Genomic DNA, 19,548 nt, shown 5'->3' on the forward strand with positions numbered 1-19,548 from the left:
CATGTGTGTGTGTGTGTGTGTGTGTGTGTGTGTGTGTGTGTGTGTGTGTGTGTGTGTGTGTGTGTGTGTGTGTGTGTGTGTGTGTGTGTGTGTGTGTGTTTTTTATAGGGATTGCGCAAAACGTACACACTCTAGACTATACGATGAAGCTCACACATTATTATTGCACAACCGGCTGTTAACGGTTTGTTTGCATGATTGTGTAGCCCCGAGGGGACTGATGTTTGGCAACAGCAAGAGCAGGATGCGTGTGTGTGTGTGTGTGTGTGCGTGTGAGTGTGTGTGTGTGTGTGTGTGTGTGTGTGTGTGTGTGTGTGTGTGTGTGTGTGTGTGTGTGTGTGTGTGTGTGCGTGTGTGTGCGTGTGTGTGTCAGTGTTGATTTTGGCAGAATTTTTTTTTGTTTAGTTTAGTCATAGTCTTAATTTAGTTTTGGTCATATTTTTAGTCACGTGAAAATGTTAAAGCATTTCATACCCCTGAGCCACTGTGTGTAAGCATGCCTGCGTGTGGATATATTGAACCTCGTACCTGCAGAGAGTGTGACACCGCCAGACCAACGTACCTGCAGAGAGTGTGACACCGCCAGACCAACGTACCTGCAGAGAGTGTGACACCGCCAGACCAACGTACCTGCAGAGAGTGTGACACCGCCAGACCAACGTACCTGCAGAGAGTGTGACACCGCCAGACCAACGTACCTGCAGAGAGTGTGACACCGCCAGACCAACGTACCTGCAGAGAGTGTGACACCGCCAGACCAACGTACCTGCAGAGAGTGTGACACCGCCAGACCAACGTACCTGCAGAGAGTGTGACACCGCCAGACCAACGTACCTGCAGAGAGTGTGACACCGCCAGACCAACGATGCCCGGGCTCAGCGTGTGTTTGCCCATCACAGAGAGAACGGACGCCGCTAAGACCACCCCGTTTCCTACAAACTCTAGGTTCACCGCCAGCCATCTGCGGGAAGAAGAAGTCATGATGTTATGGATACCGTTGATTTGTATTGAGCCATTTAGACCTGACACTAGATTCTACAAATGTCTTCTAAATCATGACAGTTTTCTGAATAAACTATGTTTCTATGTCAGTGGTTCTCAAAGTATTTAATGTCAAGGACCCCCAGAATTATATATAATTGGCTGCCAACCCCCATCTGAAAATATACTGTTCCAGAGACCTCCTGGAAGCAAAGATACGAGTCAAAAACGTTCGCTCTGAAAGAATATATATTCAAAGGTTTGCGCCACATTTTCATGATAAAAAAAAATTAGCAGATCTACAAGCTTGTAGATCTGCTATTTTTAAATAGCTAAAGTATAAAGAAGGATGTTTGCTTGAGACAAGATTCAAAATGTAAGATGTATGCTTGTATCCAGTTATATCAAAAGTATATACCGGTATATCCTTGCATCCAAAGTATAAGAGAGTTCTGTTAATCTTGTACTTTTGTGAATTTTCTCTGCGCACAATTTTGCGCCCTGTTACTTAAAGTGTGTCACTTTGGAGATTTTAGCATTATATTTTATAGGTACTTTATGGGGTATTTGGTATCATGGATGTATTGTTGGCTGTTCTGTAATTGACATGTAATGAAGTGTCATTTTATGTCTGCTTCTTGGCCAGTTCCCACTTGAAAAAGACACTCAGTCTCATCATTCCATTTAAATGGTTAATTCATTTGAAATGTTTAATTAAAAATGTTGACTTTAATTATTTACTTGTTTAAAATGTTGACTTTAATAAAATAGTTAAAAGACATTTGATTGTTTAAAATACTATAATACTATAATAATTAAATTGATTGGAAAATTAGTTGTTATCATAATATTATGATTTTGTTAAATGGCAATGTTGTTAATTTAAGAAATAAGCCACGAGAGGTCTCAGGTTACCGGGTATTTTACAATGGCTGGGGGCGGTTACAAACATATAGCAATATTAACCTAACAAAACTATTGAATTCACAAAAGTAGCTACGCTTTGCGCCACCAGAGCGAGCCACATCACGTCCTTGTTGTGCTCGGCAAGTAGACTATGTGACGGGAGAATAGCACTTGATGTCTTTACGGGGCTGCCTGGAGCCACACATTCACAGTCATATGAGCCGGGCGGTGCTTAGACGCCCGCACGGCATGGGTTTGTAAGGCAATCAAGCGCTCCCCTTCCCCAGTACAGCTACAGAGATGATTGAAGGTGTGGGTTACACCGGTCACGTGACGGTAACCAGCCAATCAGAATCAAGTATTGGGACAAACCGTTTTAGAAAGTTAGTTTTTCTTCAAAGGTTTACAACCTGATAAATGACGGAGCAAGCCAACCGTTGAACAAAGCTGGAAAATATAAAGTTGATTGAGCCAGAAGAAGATTTGAGTTGTTTTCCTTAGTTGAACTGAAGTCAAACTGAAGTAGACACGTCAATCATCTCACCTGGTGGCCACGAAGCGAGGGAAGTAGGAGGTCTGGTTGAAGTCCACCCTCTTGTTGGACTGCTGGATGAACCTGGACTGCTCCCCGAAGGCCCGGATGACGCTGGCGCCCTGCACCGTCTCGTTGAAGTGGGTGTAGATGGGCGAGCGACTCACGGCCTCCAGCCTGCGGAGCTGGCACGATGTGGCCACGTAGAAGCTCTGGAACACAGCGAGGAAACATGGAAATACATTTTTTAATAAACAATGTTGAACTTCTGCTGTGATGAACCTGACTTGTATTCTATGTGTCTTTTTATAGCTCTTTGTTTAATTTCTTTATATTATAATATTCTTATTATACTATTGTGTATTACATAATACATACATCATTTTGTTCTACTTTTTGCTACTTTTGTTTCCCTTTTGATTTGTGAGTCTTACGTAATCACATGATGTCAATTCTGAAAGCCAGATGTTGGAGGGGCTAGCGCCCCTTAAAACAAATCTATAAAGTATGTTTACAAAACATATCGGGAGGAAACCTCATAACTCCAAAATGTTCATTTTTCAGGAAATGAAAAATATACATTTTTCAGGAAATTAAGAAAACCATATATTTTTAAAACAAAGCAATACAGCCCCATCAAAGTTGGTGTTGTAACTTTATATAATGTCAATTACTTCCATGAGAGGGGGAGAGGTGGTGGAGTTAGTTGCTATAGCAGACATTTTGAGGGTCCAATGGAGTTAAGAGGTTTTGTCCAAAGCACTTTTTACTACTTTCCATTGGTTCAATATTTTCGAAACACTCAGACGTAAAGGGTGTTCAATAGCACTGATTTATGAACCAACACACAGACGTAAAGGGTGTTCAATAGCACTGATTTATGAACCAACACACAGACGTAAAGGGTGTTCAATAGCACTGATTTATGAACCAACACACAGACGTAAAGGGTGTTCAATAGCACTGATTTATGAAACACCACACAGACGTAAAGGGGGTTCAATAGCACTGATTTATGAAACAACACACAGACGTAAAGGGTGTTCAATAGCACTGATTTATGAAACAACACACAGACGTAAAGGGTGTTCAATAGCACTGATTTATGAACCAACACACAGACGTAAAGGGTGTTCAATAGCACTGATTTATGAAACAACACACAGACGTAAAGGGTGTTCAATAGCACTTATTTATGAACCAACACACAGACGTAAAGGGTGTTCAATAGCACTGATTTATGAAACAACACACATTAAAAAAAAATCAAAAACCTCAAAAATTGAGTTATGAGGTTTCCTCCCGACAGCAACAAATTCTGTATGACATAATGAGCGTTACCTGTACGAAGGCATACAGGAAGGCCAGCGGCAGGATGATCACGGCGGCGAAGGGCGTGGCCATCATGACGATGATGCAGACCTCCATGAGCTTGAAGACGTAGCCCAGCATCATCTTCAGGCCGTCGGGGATCATGCAGTCGATGGCGTCGATCTCCTTGGCGAAGCGGTTCAGCAGGTTGCCGCTGGGCGTGGCCTCGAAGAACGACATGGGCGAGTGAAGCACGTTGTTCAGGAGCTCCGTGTGCAGGTGGCGAGACGCCAGGATGCCCCCGATGGAGATGGCCACGGTGGTGCCGAAGATCGCCACGCCTGGAACACACGCAGGGAGACAGTTATCATCGACTAAAACTAAGACGAAAAATTTTCGTCGACTACATTTTTCCACTGACGAAAACTAAATGGAAACTAAATGAAAACTCAGCTATGACGACTAAAACTAAGACTAAATATATTGACAATTTCGTCAAGAAATAAAAACTAGAATAAAATGTTAGGAAGGGACTAGTGGAGTGGACAAGAGATCCAGTATAAGTCATTTTACACTTGGTTGCATGCTGGAAATAGCAGATCTAAAATCAGTCATTACGACGGCATCAAGGCCCGCCAAAACACATTTTAGTCGACTAAATCAACTGTAGATTTAGTCTACAGTTTAAGCGCTATATAAACGCACCATTTTGACCAAAGCGTGACGTGCCGATAACACTAACCTTGTGCGAAGCCCAGCGCTCCGAACACGGCCAGCTTCAGGTCTGTGTCCAGCTGCGTCCCGTTGACGATGGGGTCGTCCGCCCACAGGCTCAGCCAGTAGTTGTAGGACAACGACGCCCCCTGCTGGAAGGCGTAGAGCAGGACGATGGGCACGATGAGGGCCAGGCCGATGGTCTTGAAGTACTCCATGTACATCTCCAACCTCACCTGGTACACACAGAAAGACACCACACGTCAACCTCACCTGGTACACACAGAAAGACACCACACGTCAACCTCACCTGGTACACACAGAAAGACACCACACGTCAACCTCACCTGGTACACACAGAAAGACACCACACGTCAACCTCACCTGGTACACACAGAAAGACACCACACGTCAACCTCACTGTGTTTGAACACGGTGTTGTTTTTGGCATGTTGATTTTAGTTTTAGTCATAGTCTTTTGAATAGTTCTCATTTAGTTTTAGTCACATGTTTTAGTCAACTGGAATGTTTTAGTGTTAGTCTAGTTTTAGTCATGACTAAATGTCATGCGATTTTAGTCGACTACATCTACAGTTGATTTAGTCGACGAAAATGTGTTTCAGCGGGCCTTGATGCCGTCGTAATGACTGATTTTACACTCGCTGGTTCAGAGTCTTGCTCAAGGACACTTCAACACCAACTCATGGGGGGAGCCCATAGGGGGGGGGGGGGGCATGGGGGGGAGCCCATAGGGATCGAACTGGGAACCTCGCGGTTCCCATCCGGTCGCTCTCCCGGCCACTCTACCCCTGAGCCACTGCAGTGCCGACCCCAGTTGTCTGCCACCCACCACCACCAGGCAACCTCAGCGAATGTGCAAATATTTGGGGTTGGAGAATTCCTGCGGTGTATATACTCTGTCTCCACAATTTCATATTGTTCATGTTTTGGGGTCTTGAAAAAGAGAGGGACGAGTAAATGTTTATTTAAAGGAGGAAAATGCTGTGAGTTCTTCTGAAAACATTTGAAACGCTGAGCGAACAGTATCACACTGCCTAAATTGTAAATTGTGTCCGCGGCAAAAAGAATATTTTTTGACAAAATGTTCCACCACAAGCCAGCATGGTGATGCTCACCCGTCCAGTGCGGGCCTTGTCCACCACGGTCAGCTTGCCCGGGTCCTCTGGAGCCCCCTGGTGGTCCTGGTGCTCCGAGACCTCCGAGACAGGCTCCATGCTCTGCAGGTTGCTGTTGGTGCTGTCACCCCTGGGACACACGCACAGGTCAGAGGTCAATGACACACAAAAGTCACAAATCATTGACTTGAGTCCTGACAGGCTTTTTTTTACCCAAGTCACAAAACCATGTGACTTAGGCTCTAAACATTTGTCTAATTATGTCCTATTCACACTCTTGAGATATAGACTATATACTATACTATTATATATAGATATAGACTATAATTAGGACTTACTTAGGCCATTAAGCTGGTCATGTTGGTGTTAATTCTTACCCAATGAGCTGCTCCTGTGACAGGTCATGTGGGTGTTCTTACCCAATGAGCTGCTCCTGTGACAGGTCATGTGGGTGTTCTTACCCAATCAGCTGCTCCTGTGACAGGTCTCTGGAGAAGGGCATGAAGTCCACCATGCTGAGGCGAGCGTTGGATCTCCTGGAACCAGCTGTGGTACACAATGTCACGTTAGCATTGATTAGTATTATTATAATTGTTTTAAAACATTAATATGAACAGAGCAACACTGTCATGTAAACCACTGGTTCCCAAACATTGGGTCGGGAATCGGGTTCGATTTGTGGGTCGCGGATATATTTACGATACAATACGATACGATACAACTTTATTGTCAGCTTGCACTGAAATTAGTTTTGAGTTTTTAACTCAAATCTTTGCTCCTGGGAGGGTCCCTGGAACTACATATTTTCAGATGGTATGCAGCCAAATACAGATAATTCTGGGGGTCCTTGACATGAAAAAGGTTGAGCACCACTGACATAGAAACATAGGGTTTTTTTCAGAAAACTGTCATGATTTAGAAGACATTTTGTAGAATCTAGCTCAGGTCTAAATAGGTTATATTTTACGTTTTTTGTCATTATCTCCAAAACTGGTGGGTCAAATTGAACAACCAATATGTCAATTTGAAGCTATGATTCCCTGCTTTCATATGACATGAAGAAGCGAAAATTCGAAAAAATCCAATGGCAGTCCCTCAGTCAAATGTGACCAAATTTGACTGAGGGACTGCCACTGGATTTTTTTGAATTTTCGTTTGTAGTATGTGAAGAGTCTGCCTGTGCTATTACTCTCATTTTGGATATAAAAAAAAGGTTTTCTTCTCTGGTGAAAAGCTGGAATTTGCGCGATGGCAGTCTCTCAGTCAAATCTGGTCACAAATGTAGTCACATATAGTTTCCTTTACCTCTCTGTATGGCGCTCTCTTTGCACTCTGCGTAGATAACGGCACATAGTTTCCTTTACCTCTCTGAATGGCGCCGCTCTCTTTGCGCTCCACGTTGGCGAAGGTGTGGATGAACTCGGCGAAGGCCCCGTGGCGGGCGAGCAGCTCCTGGTACGACCCGCTCTCCGTCATCACGCCGTCCGCCAGCACCACGATGAGGTCCGCCTGCGGCAGGAAGCTGGTCCCGTGGGTCACCAGGATGCGAGTCTGTAGGCCGATGACAAGACACAAGGGTACAACATACATCAGGAGTCTGTAGGCCGATGACAAGACACAAGGGTACAACATACAGTCTGTAGGCCGATGACAAGACACAAGGGTACAACATACATCAGGAGTCTGTAGGCCGATGACAAGACACAAGGGTACAACATACAGTCTGTAGGCCGATGACAAGACACAAGGGTACAACATACATCAGGAGGTTAGGGTTAGGGTTAGGGTACAACATACATCAGGAGGTTAGGGTTAGGGTACAACATACATCAGGAGGTTAGGGTTAGGGTACAACATACATCAGGAGGCAGAATTCAACACAAAAGCCTCGACGAAAGAGTCAGCAAAATGGTTTCCTTCCCACCAGTGTTGTTTTTGTCGACTAAAACTAAGATTAAATTAAAAATGGAAAGTTTCATACTTGTGTTGGATATCTGCTGTATATTATATTATGACGAGTCATGTCTCCTGCTGTTCCCTGCCTTGTCCTGTACAGTCTGAAGAATGCTGTATTTTTGAAGTTTGTCAAGCTGTTTTTCTTTGATTTATTTTATTGTCTCTGTTTTTGTTATGTATTTTTGTTTTCTTGTATTCACATTTATGTTTGATTTCTGTTTCATTGTTCATGTTTCATTTTTTGAAATAAAAACAAAGTTAAAAAAAAAAAAAAAAAACTAAGACTAAAAATGTTTGTCGACTACCTTTTTCCACTGACGAAAACTGGAATGGAAACTAAATGAAAACTAAGCTATGACGACTGAAACGAAGACTAAATATACTGACAATTTCGTCAACAAATAAAAACTAGACTAAAATGTTAGGAAGGGACTAGTGGACAAGAGATCCAGTAGAAGTCATTCTACACTTGGTTGCATGCTGTTGTGAGCTTGTAGATCGGCTATTTCCAGAAAGTGTAAATACAGTCCTTACGACGGCATCAAGGCCCGCCAAAATACATTTTAGTCAACTGTAGATTTAGTCAACTAAAATCTTATGATATTGAGTCGACTAAAACTAGACTAACACTAAAACATTCCAGGTGACTAAAATGTGACTAAAACTAAATGAAAACTATTCTAGAGACTAGACTAAACTAAAATCTAAATTTCCATCACTGCCATCAGGAGGTTGGCAGAATACAACGCAAAAAACCTCGACGAAAGAGTCAGCAAAATGGTTTTTCTTCCCACGATTATGACGATAACTTAAACAAAGTCTGTTATGTCTGTGGTGTGGTTGAATAAACGTTTCTAAACGTTTGGGTGCAACGCGACCATGTTTGGACTCTCTGCAGCTGACCTGAACAGGTCTGGGAGAGCATCCCACCCCAGGGGTCATCCAGGGACTCTCTGCAGCTGACCTGAACAGGTCTGGGAGAGCATCCCACCCCAGGGGTCATCCAGGGACGTAGCAGAGAGGGTTAGAGAGGCAGGGGCTGAAATCCCGTTAAGAGAAAATAGTGAAAATAGCAGATCTACGAGCTTGTAGATCAGCTATTTTCGGGGGGGAACCCAGCACTCTTTAGCTAGTGGAGATGCGGTGGCCCATAGCACTTACCCTACCCCCCTTAGACAGCACTTCTTAGACTTATATAGCATTTGAAACAGACTTATAGCATGTCATGTAGACAGCACAATAAGTGCATTGTATGTAGTCATAGCACTTCATAGTATATATGTACAGCATAGTATAGCATATATGTATAGTTTATATGTATAGTGTCATTATATAGATATGTTCTAGTTATAGTTTATATGTATAGTGTCATTATATAGATATGTTCTAGTCACGTTCTTAGCTTACGCATGTTTCGCGATAAATGCATTTTACATATGTGATGTATTCCCATGCTTTTGTTCTTGCTTAATGTAAGTCGCTCTGGATTAAGAGCGTCTGCTAAATGCCTAAATTGTAAATTGTAATTGTAAATTGTAACGACATGGATTTCCAAAACAAATTTGTTTCAACGCAAAATACTGTGTTCAAGTTCAGGAGACTTCGGGGAAAAAAAGCAATTCTCCTGAATGGGCCCTTCGACGGCATCAAGGCCCGCTGAAATACATTTTAGTCGACTAAATCACCTGTAGATTTAGTCGACTAAAATCTCACGATATTTAGTTTGACTGAAACTAGACACTAAAACATTCTGGGTGACTAAAATGTGCCTCAAACTAAATGAAAACCATTCAAGAGGCTAATGACTATAAACTCAAATCTAAATGTGCTGTCAAAAACAACACCGGTGTTTCTTTTCTTTTCTTTCACCTTTACTTACTCAGGGGAGTCAATGGAGAACCAGCTCTTACTCAGGGGAGTCAATGGAGAACCAGCTCTTACTCAGGGAAGTCAATGGAGAACCAGCTCTTACTCAGGGGAGTCAATGGAGAACCAGCTCTTACTCAGGGGAGTCAATGGAGAACCAGCTCTTACTCAGGGGAGTCAATGGAGAACCAGCTCTTACTCAGGGGAGTCAATGGAGAACCAGCTCTTACTCAGGGAAGTCAATGGAGAACCAGCTCTTACTCAGGGAAGTCAATGGAGAACCAGCTCTTACTCAGGGAAGTCAATGGAGAACCAGCTCTTACTCAGGGGAGTCAATGGAGAACCAGCTCTTACTCAGGGAAGTCAATGGAGAACCAGCTCTTACTCAGGGGAGTCAATGGAGAACCAGCTCTTACTCAGGGGAGTCAATGGAGAACCAGCTCTTACTCAGGGGAGTCAATGGAGAACCAGCTCTTACTCAGGGGAGTCAATGGAGAACCAGCTCTTACTCAGGGGAGTCAATGGAGAACCAGCTCTTACTCAGGGGAGTCAATGGAGAACCAGCTCTTACTCAGGGGAGTCAATGGAGAACCAGCTCTTACTCAGGGGAGTCAATGGAGAACCAGCTCTTACTCAGGGGAGTCAATGGAGAACCAGCTCTTACTCAGGGGAGTCAATGGAGAACCAGCTCTTACTCAGGGAAGTCAATGGAGAACCAGCTCTTACTCAGGGGAGTCAATGGAGAACCAGCTCTTACTCAGGGAAGTCAATGGAGAACCAGCTCTTACTCAGGGAAGTCAATGGAGAACCAGCTCTTACTCAGGGGAGTCAATGGAGAACCAGCTCTTACTCAGGGGAGTCAATGGAGAACCAGCTCTTACTCAGGGGAGTCAATGGAGAACCAGCTCTTACTCAGGGGAGTCAATGGAGAACCAGCTCTTACTCAGGGGAGTCAATGGAGAACCAGCTCTTACTCAGGGAAGTCAATGGAGAACCAGCTCTTACTCAGGGGAGTCAATGGAGAACCAGCTCTTACTCAGGGGAGTCAATGGAGAACCAGCTCTTACTCAGGGGAGTCAATGGAGAACCAGCTCTTACTCAGGGGAGTCAATGGAGAACCAGCTCTTACTCAGGGGAGTCAATGGAGAACCAGCTCTTACTCAGGGGAGTCAATGGAGAACCAGCTCTTACTCAGGGGAGTCAATGGAGAACCAGCTCTTACTCAGGGAAGTCAATGGAGAACCAGCTCTTACTCAGGGGAGTCAATGGAGAACCAGCTCTTACTCAGGGGAGTCAATGGAGAACCAGCTCTTACTCAGGGAAGTCAATGGAGAACCAGCTCTTACTCAGGGAAGTCAATGGAGAACCAGCTCTTACTCAGGGAAGTCAATGGAGAACCAGCTCTTACTCAGGGGAGTCAATGGAGAACCAGCTCTTACTCAGGGGAGTCAATGGAGAACCAGCTCTTACTCAGGGGAGTCAATGGAGAACCAGCTCTTACTCAGGGGAGTCAATGGAGAACCAGCTCTCTGTTACAATGACGCCCTGATTACTGTACATAACAAACATTTGAACACAGAAAGACAAATCTAATAAAATAAACAATTCAGATTGAACTACAGCTATATGTCAAATTATTCCATACAAGACATTTAAATCGATCTAGTGAAATCAAGTTCTTCAGTTTTAAGACTGATTGTAGACAGTTCCATGTGTGTGTGTGGTGGGGGGGGGGGGGGGGGGCATAGTATCTTACCCAGTTCAGAATTAATATCAGGAATTTCTAATAGAAAGTAGTCTTGAGAACGGGTGTGAAGATGGCCTATTGCTTTAGGCTGAAATAAACTGCAAAGATAATTAGGATGGATGGATCACCTTGTCTCTCAGAACTCCTTTGGGTTAGTTTAGTGTTAGTTAGGATGGATGGATGGGTCACCTAGTCTCTCAGAACTCCTTTGGGTTAGTTTAGTGTTAGTTAGGATGGATGGATGGGTCACCTTGTCTCTCAGAACTCCTTTGGGTTAGTTTAGTGTTAGTTAGGATGGATGGGTCACCTTGTCTCTCAGAACTCCTTTGGGTTAGTTTAGTGTTAGTTAGGATGGATGGGTCACCTAGTCTCTCAGAACTCCTTTGGGTTAGTTTAGTGTTAGTTAGGATGGATGGGTCACCTTGTCTCTCAGAACTCCTTTGGGTTAGTTTAGTGTTAGTTAGGATGGATGGATGGGTCACCTAGTCTCTCAGAACTCCTTTGGGTTAGTTTAGTGTTAGTTAGGATGGATGGATGGGTCACCTAGTCTCTCAGAACTCCTTTGGGTTAGTTTAGTGTTAGTTAGGATGGATGGGTCACCTTGTCTCTCAGAACTCCTTTGGGTTAGTTTAGTGTTAGTTAGGATGGATGGGTCACCTTGTCTCTCAGAACTCCTTTGGGTTAGTTTAGTGTTAGTTAGGATGGATGGGTCACCTAGTCTCTCAGAACTCCTTTGGGTTAGTTTAGTGTTAGTTAGGATGGATGGATGGGTCACCTTGTCTCTCAGAACTCCTTTGGGTTAGTTTAGTGTTAGTTAGGATGGATGGGTCACCTTGTCTCTCAGAACTCCTTTGGGTTAGTTTAGTGTTAGTTAGGATGGATGGGTCACCTTGTCTCTCAGAACTCCTTTGGGTTAGTTTAGTGTTAGTTAGGATGGATGGATGGGTCACCTTGTCTCTCAGAACTCCTTTGGGTTAGTTTAGTGTTAGTTAGGATGGATGGGTCACCTTGTCTCTCAGAACTCCTTTGGGTTAGTTTAGTGTTAGTTAGGATGGATGGGTCACCTTGTCTCTCAGAACTCCTTTGGGTTAGTTTAGTGTTAGTTAGGATGGATGGGTCACCTTGTCTCTCAGTACTCCTTTGGGTTAGTTTAGTGTTAGTTAGGATGGATGGGTCACCTTGTCTCTCAGAACTCCTTTGGGTTAGTTTAGTGTTAGTTAGGATGGATGGGTCACCTTGTCTCTCAGAACTCCTTTGGGTTAGTTTAGTGTTAGTTAGGATGGATGGGTCACCTTGTCTCTCAGAACTCCTTTGGGTTAGTTTAGTTATAGTTAGGATGGATGGGTCACCTTGTCTCTCAGAACTCCTTTGGGTTAGTTTAGTGTTAGTTAGGATGGATGGGTCACCTTGTCTCTCAGAACTCCTTTGGGTTAGTTTAGTGTTAGTTAGGATGGATGGGTCACCTTGTCTCTCAGAACTCCTTTGGGTTAGTTTAGTGTTAGTTAGGATGGATGGATGGGTCACCTTGTCTCTCAGAACTCCTTTGGGTTAGTTTAGTGTTAGTTAGGATGGATGGGTCACCTTGTCTCTCAGAACTCCTTTGGGTTAGTTTAGTGTTAGTTAGGATGGATGGGTCACCTTGTCTCTCAGAACTCCTTTGGGTTAGTTTAGTGTTAGTTAGGATGGATGGATGGGTCACCTTGTCTCTCAGAACTCCTTTGGGTTAGTTTAGTGTTAGTTAGGATGGATGGGTCACCTTGTCTCTCAGAACTCCTTTGGGTTAGTTTAGTGTTAGTTAGGATGGATGGGTCACCTTGTCTCTCAGAACTCCTTTGGGTTAGTTTAGTGTTAGTTAGGATGGATGGGTCACCTTGTCTCTCAGAACTCCTTTGGGTCCGATGACCTTGTCGAAGATGTGCTGACCGACGTGAGCGTCCACGGCAGACAGAGGGTCGTCCAGGAGGTAGAGGTCAGCCTTCCTGTAGACCGCCCTGGCCAGACTGACCCTCTGCTTCTGGCCTCCCGAGAGGTTCAGGCCCTGGACGAACGGGATACAAAGAAGAAATAGCACTTAGGGCCTTTCAAACGTGAAGCGAGGAACGCAGGCGTTGTTGCCTGGACCAATGACAGGTCTCCTCCAGGTCTGCTAAAGAGGGGCGCGACAACGCAAGCATAAACGCGGGCGTGTGCACGAAACGAGCACGCGCGCAACAAATTCACGGGACCGCGCTCACGTAAATACGCTTGCGTTGTCGCACCGCGACTGCTCCCCAGTGCCCCGCGTAAACAAGCCATCCTCCCTGGCCTGTGTGTGTCTGTGTCTGTGTGTTAGGCTGTGCAACAGTGACACTTGGTGGTGAACAAACGCTATGACGCTATTTTCGTGCTCGGACACAGCCAGGGACACAGGGACGGACCCAGGGACACAGGGACAGACCCAGGGACCCAGGGACACACAGCTGTCTATAGGAGTGGTTGCACCACTCAAAAAAATGGTCTACCAAAAACAACAACTGGTATAATTAATAACTAACCTTCTCTCCAATCTCGGTGGCGTCCCCTGCTGGCAGGATGTCCAGGTCGGGCAGCAGAGCGCAGGCCTCCAGGACCCTCTGGTACCACGACTTCTGCTTCTCCCGACCGAACAGCACGTTGTCCTGGACCGTGGCGTTCTGGATCCAGGCCTGCTGGGGCACGTAGGCCACGGAGCCCTGCGAGGGGCAAGAGAAATAAAGAGTTATCTTCATCCATCCATCTTCAACCGCTTATCCGTAGTCGGGTGAGGGGGCAACAGCTCCACCAGAGAGCTCCAGACTTCCCTCTCCAGAGCAACATTATGACTTCCTCCTGGGGGATCCCGAGATGTTCCAAGGCCAGTGAGTCGATGTAATTCCTCTAACTGTGCCTTGGTCTGCTTTTTCCACTGACGAAAACTAAATGGAAACTAAATGAAAACTAAGCTATGAGGACGAAAACTAAGACTAAATATATTGACAATTTTGTCAGCAAATAAAAAGTAGACTAAAATGTTAGAAAGGGACTCGCTGAGAAGAGATCCAGTATAAGTCATTTTACAATCGGTTGCATGCTGAAAACGCGTTGTGAGCTTGTAGATCGGCTGTTTTCAGCAGGTGTAAAAACAGTCATTACGACGGCATCAAGGCCCGCCAAAATACATTTTAGTGGACTAAATCAACTGTAGTCGACTAAAATCTTATGATATTTAGTCGACTGAAACTAGACTAACACTAAATCTTTCAATATATATTCTCTCAGAGCGAACGTTTTTAGCTCAAATCTTTGCTTCTGAGGGGGTCCCTGAAACAACATATTTTCAGATGGGGGTCGGTGGCCAATTACATATAATTTCTGGGGTCCTTGACATGAAATAGTTTGAGCACCACTGACATAGAAACATGAGGTTTTTCAGAAAACTGTCTTTCTGATTTTAGAAGACATTTCATGTCCTTAGGTTCTAAATGTGTTTTAAATACAACAGAAACATACCTTAACGGTGACGCTGCCACTTCTCTTCTCGGTCTCTCCCAGCATGGCCGACAGCAGAGAAGACTTCCCGCTCCCCACATGTCCGACCACAGCCACGAGCGAACCCCGAGGCACGCGCATACTAATCCTGTTAACGACATGAAGACACTTTCACCACAAGCCTCGCTCCCTCGGTCTTAATATCTCGAGGGGGTTGAATTAGTCAGATAATAGTAGTAACAACAACGACGACAACGACGGTAAATATTAGGTTACCGTTTCAGACAGGGGGGGCCTTCGGTAGACCAGCTGAACGTGCAGTCGTCGATGATCACGTCTTCTCTGTCTGAGGAAACAGGAGGCAACAGACGGTTTAACACAAACATGATCACGTCTTCTCTGTCTGAGGAAACAGGAGGCAACAGACGGTTTAACACAAACATGATCACGTCTTCTCTGTCTGAGGAAACAGGAGGCAACAGACGGTTTAACACAGACATGATCACGTCTTCTCTGTCTGAGGAAACAGGAGGCAACAGACGGTTTAACACAGACATGATCACGTCTTCTCTGTCTGAGGAAACAGGAGGCAACAGACGGATTAACACAGACATGATCACGTCTTCTCTGTCTGAGGAAACAGGAGGCAACAGACGGATTAACACAGACATGATCACGTCTTCTCTGTCTGAGGAAACAGGAGGCAACAGACGGATTAACACAGACATGATCACGTCTTCTCTGTCTGAGGAAACAGGAGGCAACAGACGGATTAACACAGACATGATCACGTCTTCTCTGTCTGAGGAAACAGGAGGCAACAGACGGATTAACACAGACATGATCACGTCTTCTCTGTCTGAGGAAACAGGAGGCAACAGACGGATTAACACAGACATGATCACGTCTTCTCTGTCTGAGGAAACAGGAGGCAACAGACGGTTTAACACAGACATGATCACGTCTTCTCTGTCTGAGGAAACAGGAGGCAACAGACGGATTAACACAGACATGATCACGTCTTCTCTGTCTGAGGAAACAGGAGGCAACAGACGGTTTAACACAAACATGATCACGTCTTCTCTGTCTGAGGAAACATGAGGCAACAGACGGATTAACACAGACATGATCACGTCTTCTCTGTCTGAGGAAACAGGAGGCAACAGACGGATTAACACAAACATGATCACGTCTTCTCTGTCTGAGGAAACAGGAGGCAACAGACGGATTAACACAAACATGATCACGTCTTCTCTGTCTGAGGAAACAGGAGGCAACAGACGGATTAACACAAACATGATCACGTCTTCTCTGTCTGAGGAAACAGGAGGCAACAGACGGATTAACACAGACATGATCACGTCTTCTCTGTCTGAGGAAACAGGAGGCAACAGACGGATTAACACAGACATGATCACGTCTTCTCTGTCTGAGGAAACAGGAGGCAACAGACGGATTAACACAGACATGATCACGTCTTCTCTGTCTGAGGAAACAGGAGGCAACAGACGGTTTAACACAGACATGATCACGTCTTCTCTGTCTGAGGAAACAGGAGGCAACAGACGGATTAACACAAACATGATCACGTCTTCTCTGTCTGAGGAAACAGGAGGCAACAGACGGATTAACACAAACATGATCACGTCTTCTCTGTCTGAGGAAACAGGAGGCAACAGACGGATAAACACAAACATGATCACGTCTTCTCTGTCTGAGGAAACAGGAGGCAACAGACGGTTTAACACAGACATGATCACGTCTTCTCTGTCTGAGGAAACAGGAGGCAACAGACGGATTAACACAGACATGATCACGTCTTCTCTGTCTGAGGAAACAGGAGGCAACAGACGGATTAACACAGACATGATCACGTCTTCTCTGTCTGAGGAAACAGGAGGCAACAGACGGATTAACACAGACATGATCACGTCTTCTCTGTCTGAGGAAACAGGAGGCAACAGACGGATTAACACAGACATGATCACGTCTTCTCTGTCTGAGGAAACAGGAGGCAACAGACGGATTAACACAAACATGATCACGTCTTCTCTGTCTGAGGAAACAGGAGGCAACAGACGGATTAACACAGACATGATCACGTCTTCTCTGTCTGAGGAAACAGGAGGCAACAGACGGATTAACACAAACATGATCACGTCTTCTCTGTCTGAGGAAACAGGAGGCAACAGACGGATTAACACAAACATGATCACGTCTTCTCTGTCTGAGGAAACAGGAGGCAACAGACGGATTAACACAAACATGATCACGTCTTCTCTGTCTGAGGAAACAGGAGGCAACAGACGGATTAACACAAACATGATCACGTCTTCTCTGTCTGAGGAAACAGGAGGCAACAGACGGATTAACACAGACATGATCACGTCTTCTCTGTCTGAGGAAACAGGAGGCAACAGACGGATTAACACAGACATGATCACGTCTTCTCTGTCTGAGGAAACAGGAGGCAACAGACGGATTAACACAGACATGATCACGTCTTCTCTGTCTGAGGAAACAGGAGGCAACAGACGGATTAACACAGGGGTTCTCAACCCGTGGGTCGCGACCCCTCGGGGGGGGTCGCCAAATTATTTTAGGGGGTCCCCAAATTATTAAAAAAAAAAAAAAAAAAAAGATTTTATTTTTATTTGTTTTCACGATTTTTCAAAAATAGCAGACCTACAAGCTCGTAGCGCGCCACTCGGTGGCGCGCTATGAGCTTGTAGATCTGCTATTTTTCAATAGCTAAATTATAACAATGCTTAAAACACCAAAAGGGGTTCCCGCCCAAAATGGTTTAAGGTTATTGTAGCAGTCAATTTATATTGGGGGTCGGGAGGGGGCGGGGCGGGGGTCCCGAGACGTTGCCAAAGCATTTTCGGGGGTCCCCGGCCAAAAACGTTGAGAACCCCTGGATTAACACACGCACAAGATTCAAGACTTTATTGCCGTGTCAACAGAGTTGATTGGAATGTGTTTCCGTGCTCTAAAAACAGACGTACAGACAGACACAATATTCACATCACATATTCAGACAGTAGAACAAGATACAAAAGTACAAACATCATATGAGAGAGACCAATAAATAAGAAGAATGCAAAACGTTACAATTCATGAGAGAGAGACCAATAAATAGAAAGAATGCAAAACGTTACAATTCATGGTAAATAAATAGCAATTCCTTGCAGGCGCACGCGCACGCACACGCGCACACACACACACACACACACACACACACACACACACACACACACACACACACACACACACACACACACACACACAACACACACACAGGCCACACGTCTAGGCCGGGGTATATTGAGTGAGCAAACATGTAAAGGAGGAACGGGAATAAACCATGATACCAAATACGAAGTTTAATTATAATAATAATATAATAATGTATAATAACACACACACACACGTTCAACAACAGACCACCGTGCAGCAGTTCTGAGTCAAAACAACAGACCCCCCCCCCCCCCCCCCCCCATGCGTAATCAGAGGTGATTGCATTAGGCTCGATCCTCGAATGACAGAGTTTTGAGTATAATTCCATATATGCTCCACGCGTCTCTTAGCCCATTTAAACCTGAGGATGATTCTACAAAATGTCTTCTAAATCCTGACAGTTTTCATGTCAAAAACCCATGTTTTGTCAGTTGTTCTCAAACATTCCCCAAATGTTCCCCACTCGGTGCCACGCTATGAGCTTGTAGATCTGCTATTTTTCAATGAAGCTAAAGTATATAACAAAGGTGGTTCCCGCCCAGAATGGGTTAGGACGTGTTGACAGATGCAGACAGAGACAGAGAGAGGACGAGCGGTTTTATTTCTCTTTGAATCATACGTCTGACTTTGTGTCTGTGATTTATATCCAAAACGCTGTTATGCTGAACATCCTATAATTACCCTGTCTGTCTACCCGCCGGTCGGTCGGCGCGCGGAGGCGGAGAGGGACCCAGGAAGTGACGATGAACGCCGCGGGAACCCTTTGCGCGGCCGCATAGGATTCCCCAAGATACGTGTAAACAATACAGTGTTGTTTTTGGCAGCGATTTTAGTTTTGATTTTAGTTTTAGTCATTAGTCTCTTGAATAGTTTTCATTTAGTTTTAGTCACATTTTAGTCACCTGGAATGTTTTAGTGTAGTCTAGTTTTAGTCGACTAAATGCCATGAGATTTTAGTCGACTAAATCTACCGTTGATTTAGTCGAACTGGCAGGCCTTGATGCCGTCGTAATGTCTGTTTTATTTCACTTGCTGAAAATAGCTGATCTACAAGCTTGTGTGAGCTTGTAGATCGGCTATTTTCAGCATGCAACCAAGTGTAAAATGACTTATAGTGGATCTCTTGTCCACTAGTCCCTTACATTTTAGTCTAGTTTTTATTTGTTGACGAAATTGAGAACAGATTCTACAAATATCCATCTAAATCCTAACGGTTTTCTGAAAAACCTACATTTCTATATATGTCAGTGGTTCTCTTATCTATTTCATGTCAAATTCAAAGATTTGCGCCACATTTTCACGATTTTTCAAAAATAGCAGTTCTACAAGCTCGTAGCGCGGCACTCGCTGCCGTGCTATGAGCTTGTAGATCTGCTATTTTTCCAATAGCTAAAGTATAACATAATCCTTAAAACACCAAAAGGGGTTCCGGTCCTGAATGGGTTTTAAACCCAACAGAGCAGGTTCCTTCATGGGTGGTAAAGTTAAAGAACTCTTACCAGAACTCAGCGGAGCCTTGTTGACGTTATCCACCTTCAGTTCTTCTGAACACAGATATTTACCCAGACGTTTCAGTGAGACGAGAGCCTATGAAAACACACACAGGGAACTGTAAATAATCTCATACATACATTATCAGTGTTGGGCATCGTTACTTTAGAAAGTAACGTCGT

At 44.5% G+C, this 19,548-nt stretch overlaps 1 protein-coding gene across 1 annotated transcript in view; it reads right to left on the reverse strand.

Moving 5' to 3' along the window:
- Positions 1 to 19,548, reverse strand: part of abcc6a (ATP-binding cassette, sub-family C (CFTR/MRP), member 6a) — a gene marked incomplete at its 5' end in the record, with an annotated part of 73,380 nt that overhangs the window by 8,654 nt on the left and 45,178 nt on the right. Inside the window, 13 exons of the mRNA XM_079500131.1 lie at positions 665 to 694; positions 865 to 961; positions 2,432 to 2,631; positions 3,761 to 4,071; positions 4,473 to 4,680; positions 5,581 to 5,710; positions 6,042 to 6,126; positions 6,945 to 7,131; positions 13,020 to 13,187; positions 13,684 to 13,860; positions 14,657 to 14,783; positions 14,912 to 14,981; positions 19,375 to 19,462. Coding sequence (XP_079356257.1) covers positions 665 to 694; positions 865 to 961; positions 2,432 to 2,631; positions 3,761 to 4,071; positions 4,473 to 4,680; positions 5,581 to 5,710; positions 6,042 to 6,126; positions 6,945 to 7,131; positions 13,020 to 13,187; positions 13,684 to 13,860; positions 14,657 to 14,783; positions 14,912 to 14,981; positions 19,375 to 19,462 — 1,878 coding nt within the window. The remainder of the gene's footprint in view (positions 1 to 664; positions 695 to 864; positions 962 to 2,431; positions 2,632 to 3,760; positions 4,072 to 4,472; positions 4,681 to 5,580; positions 5,711 to 6,041; positions 6,127 to 6,944; positions 7,132 to 13,019; positions 13,188 to 13,683; positions 13,861 to 14,656; positions 14,784 to 14,911; positions 14,982 to 19,374; positions 19,463 to 19,548) is intronic.

Source organism: Electrona antarctica (genome assembly GCF_951216825.1).
Source record: "Electrona antarctica genome assembly, chromosome: 4".
NCBI classification, from domain to species: Eukaryota; Metazoa; Chordata; class Actinopteri; order Myctophiformes; family Myctophidae; genus Electrona; species Electrona antarctica.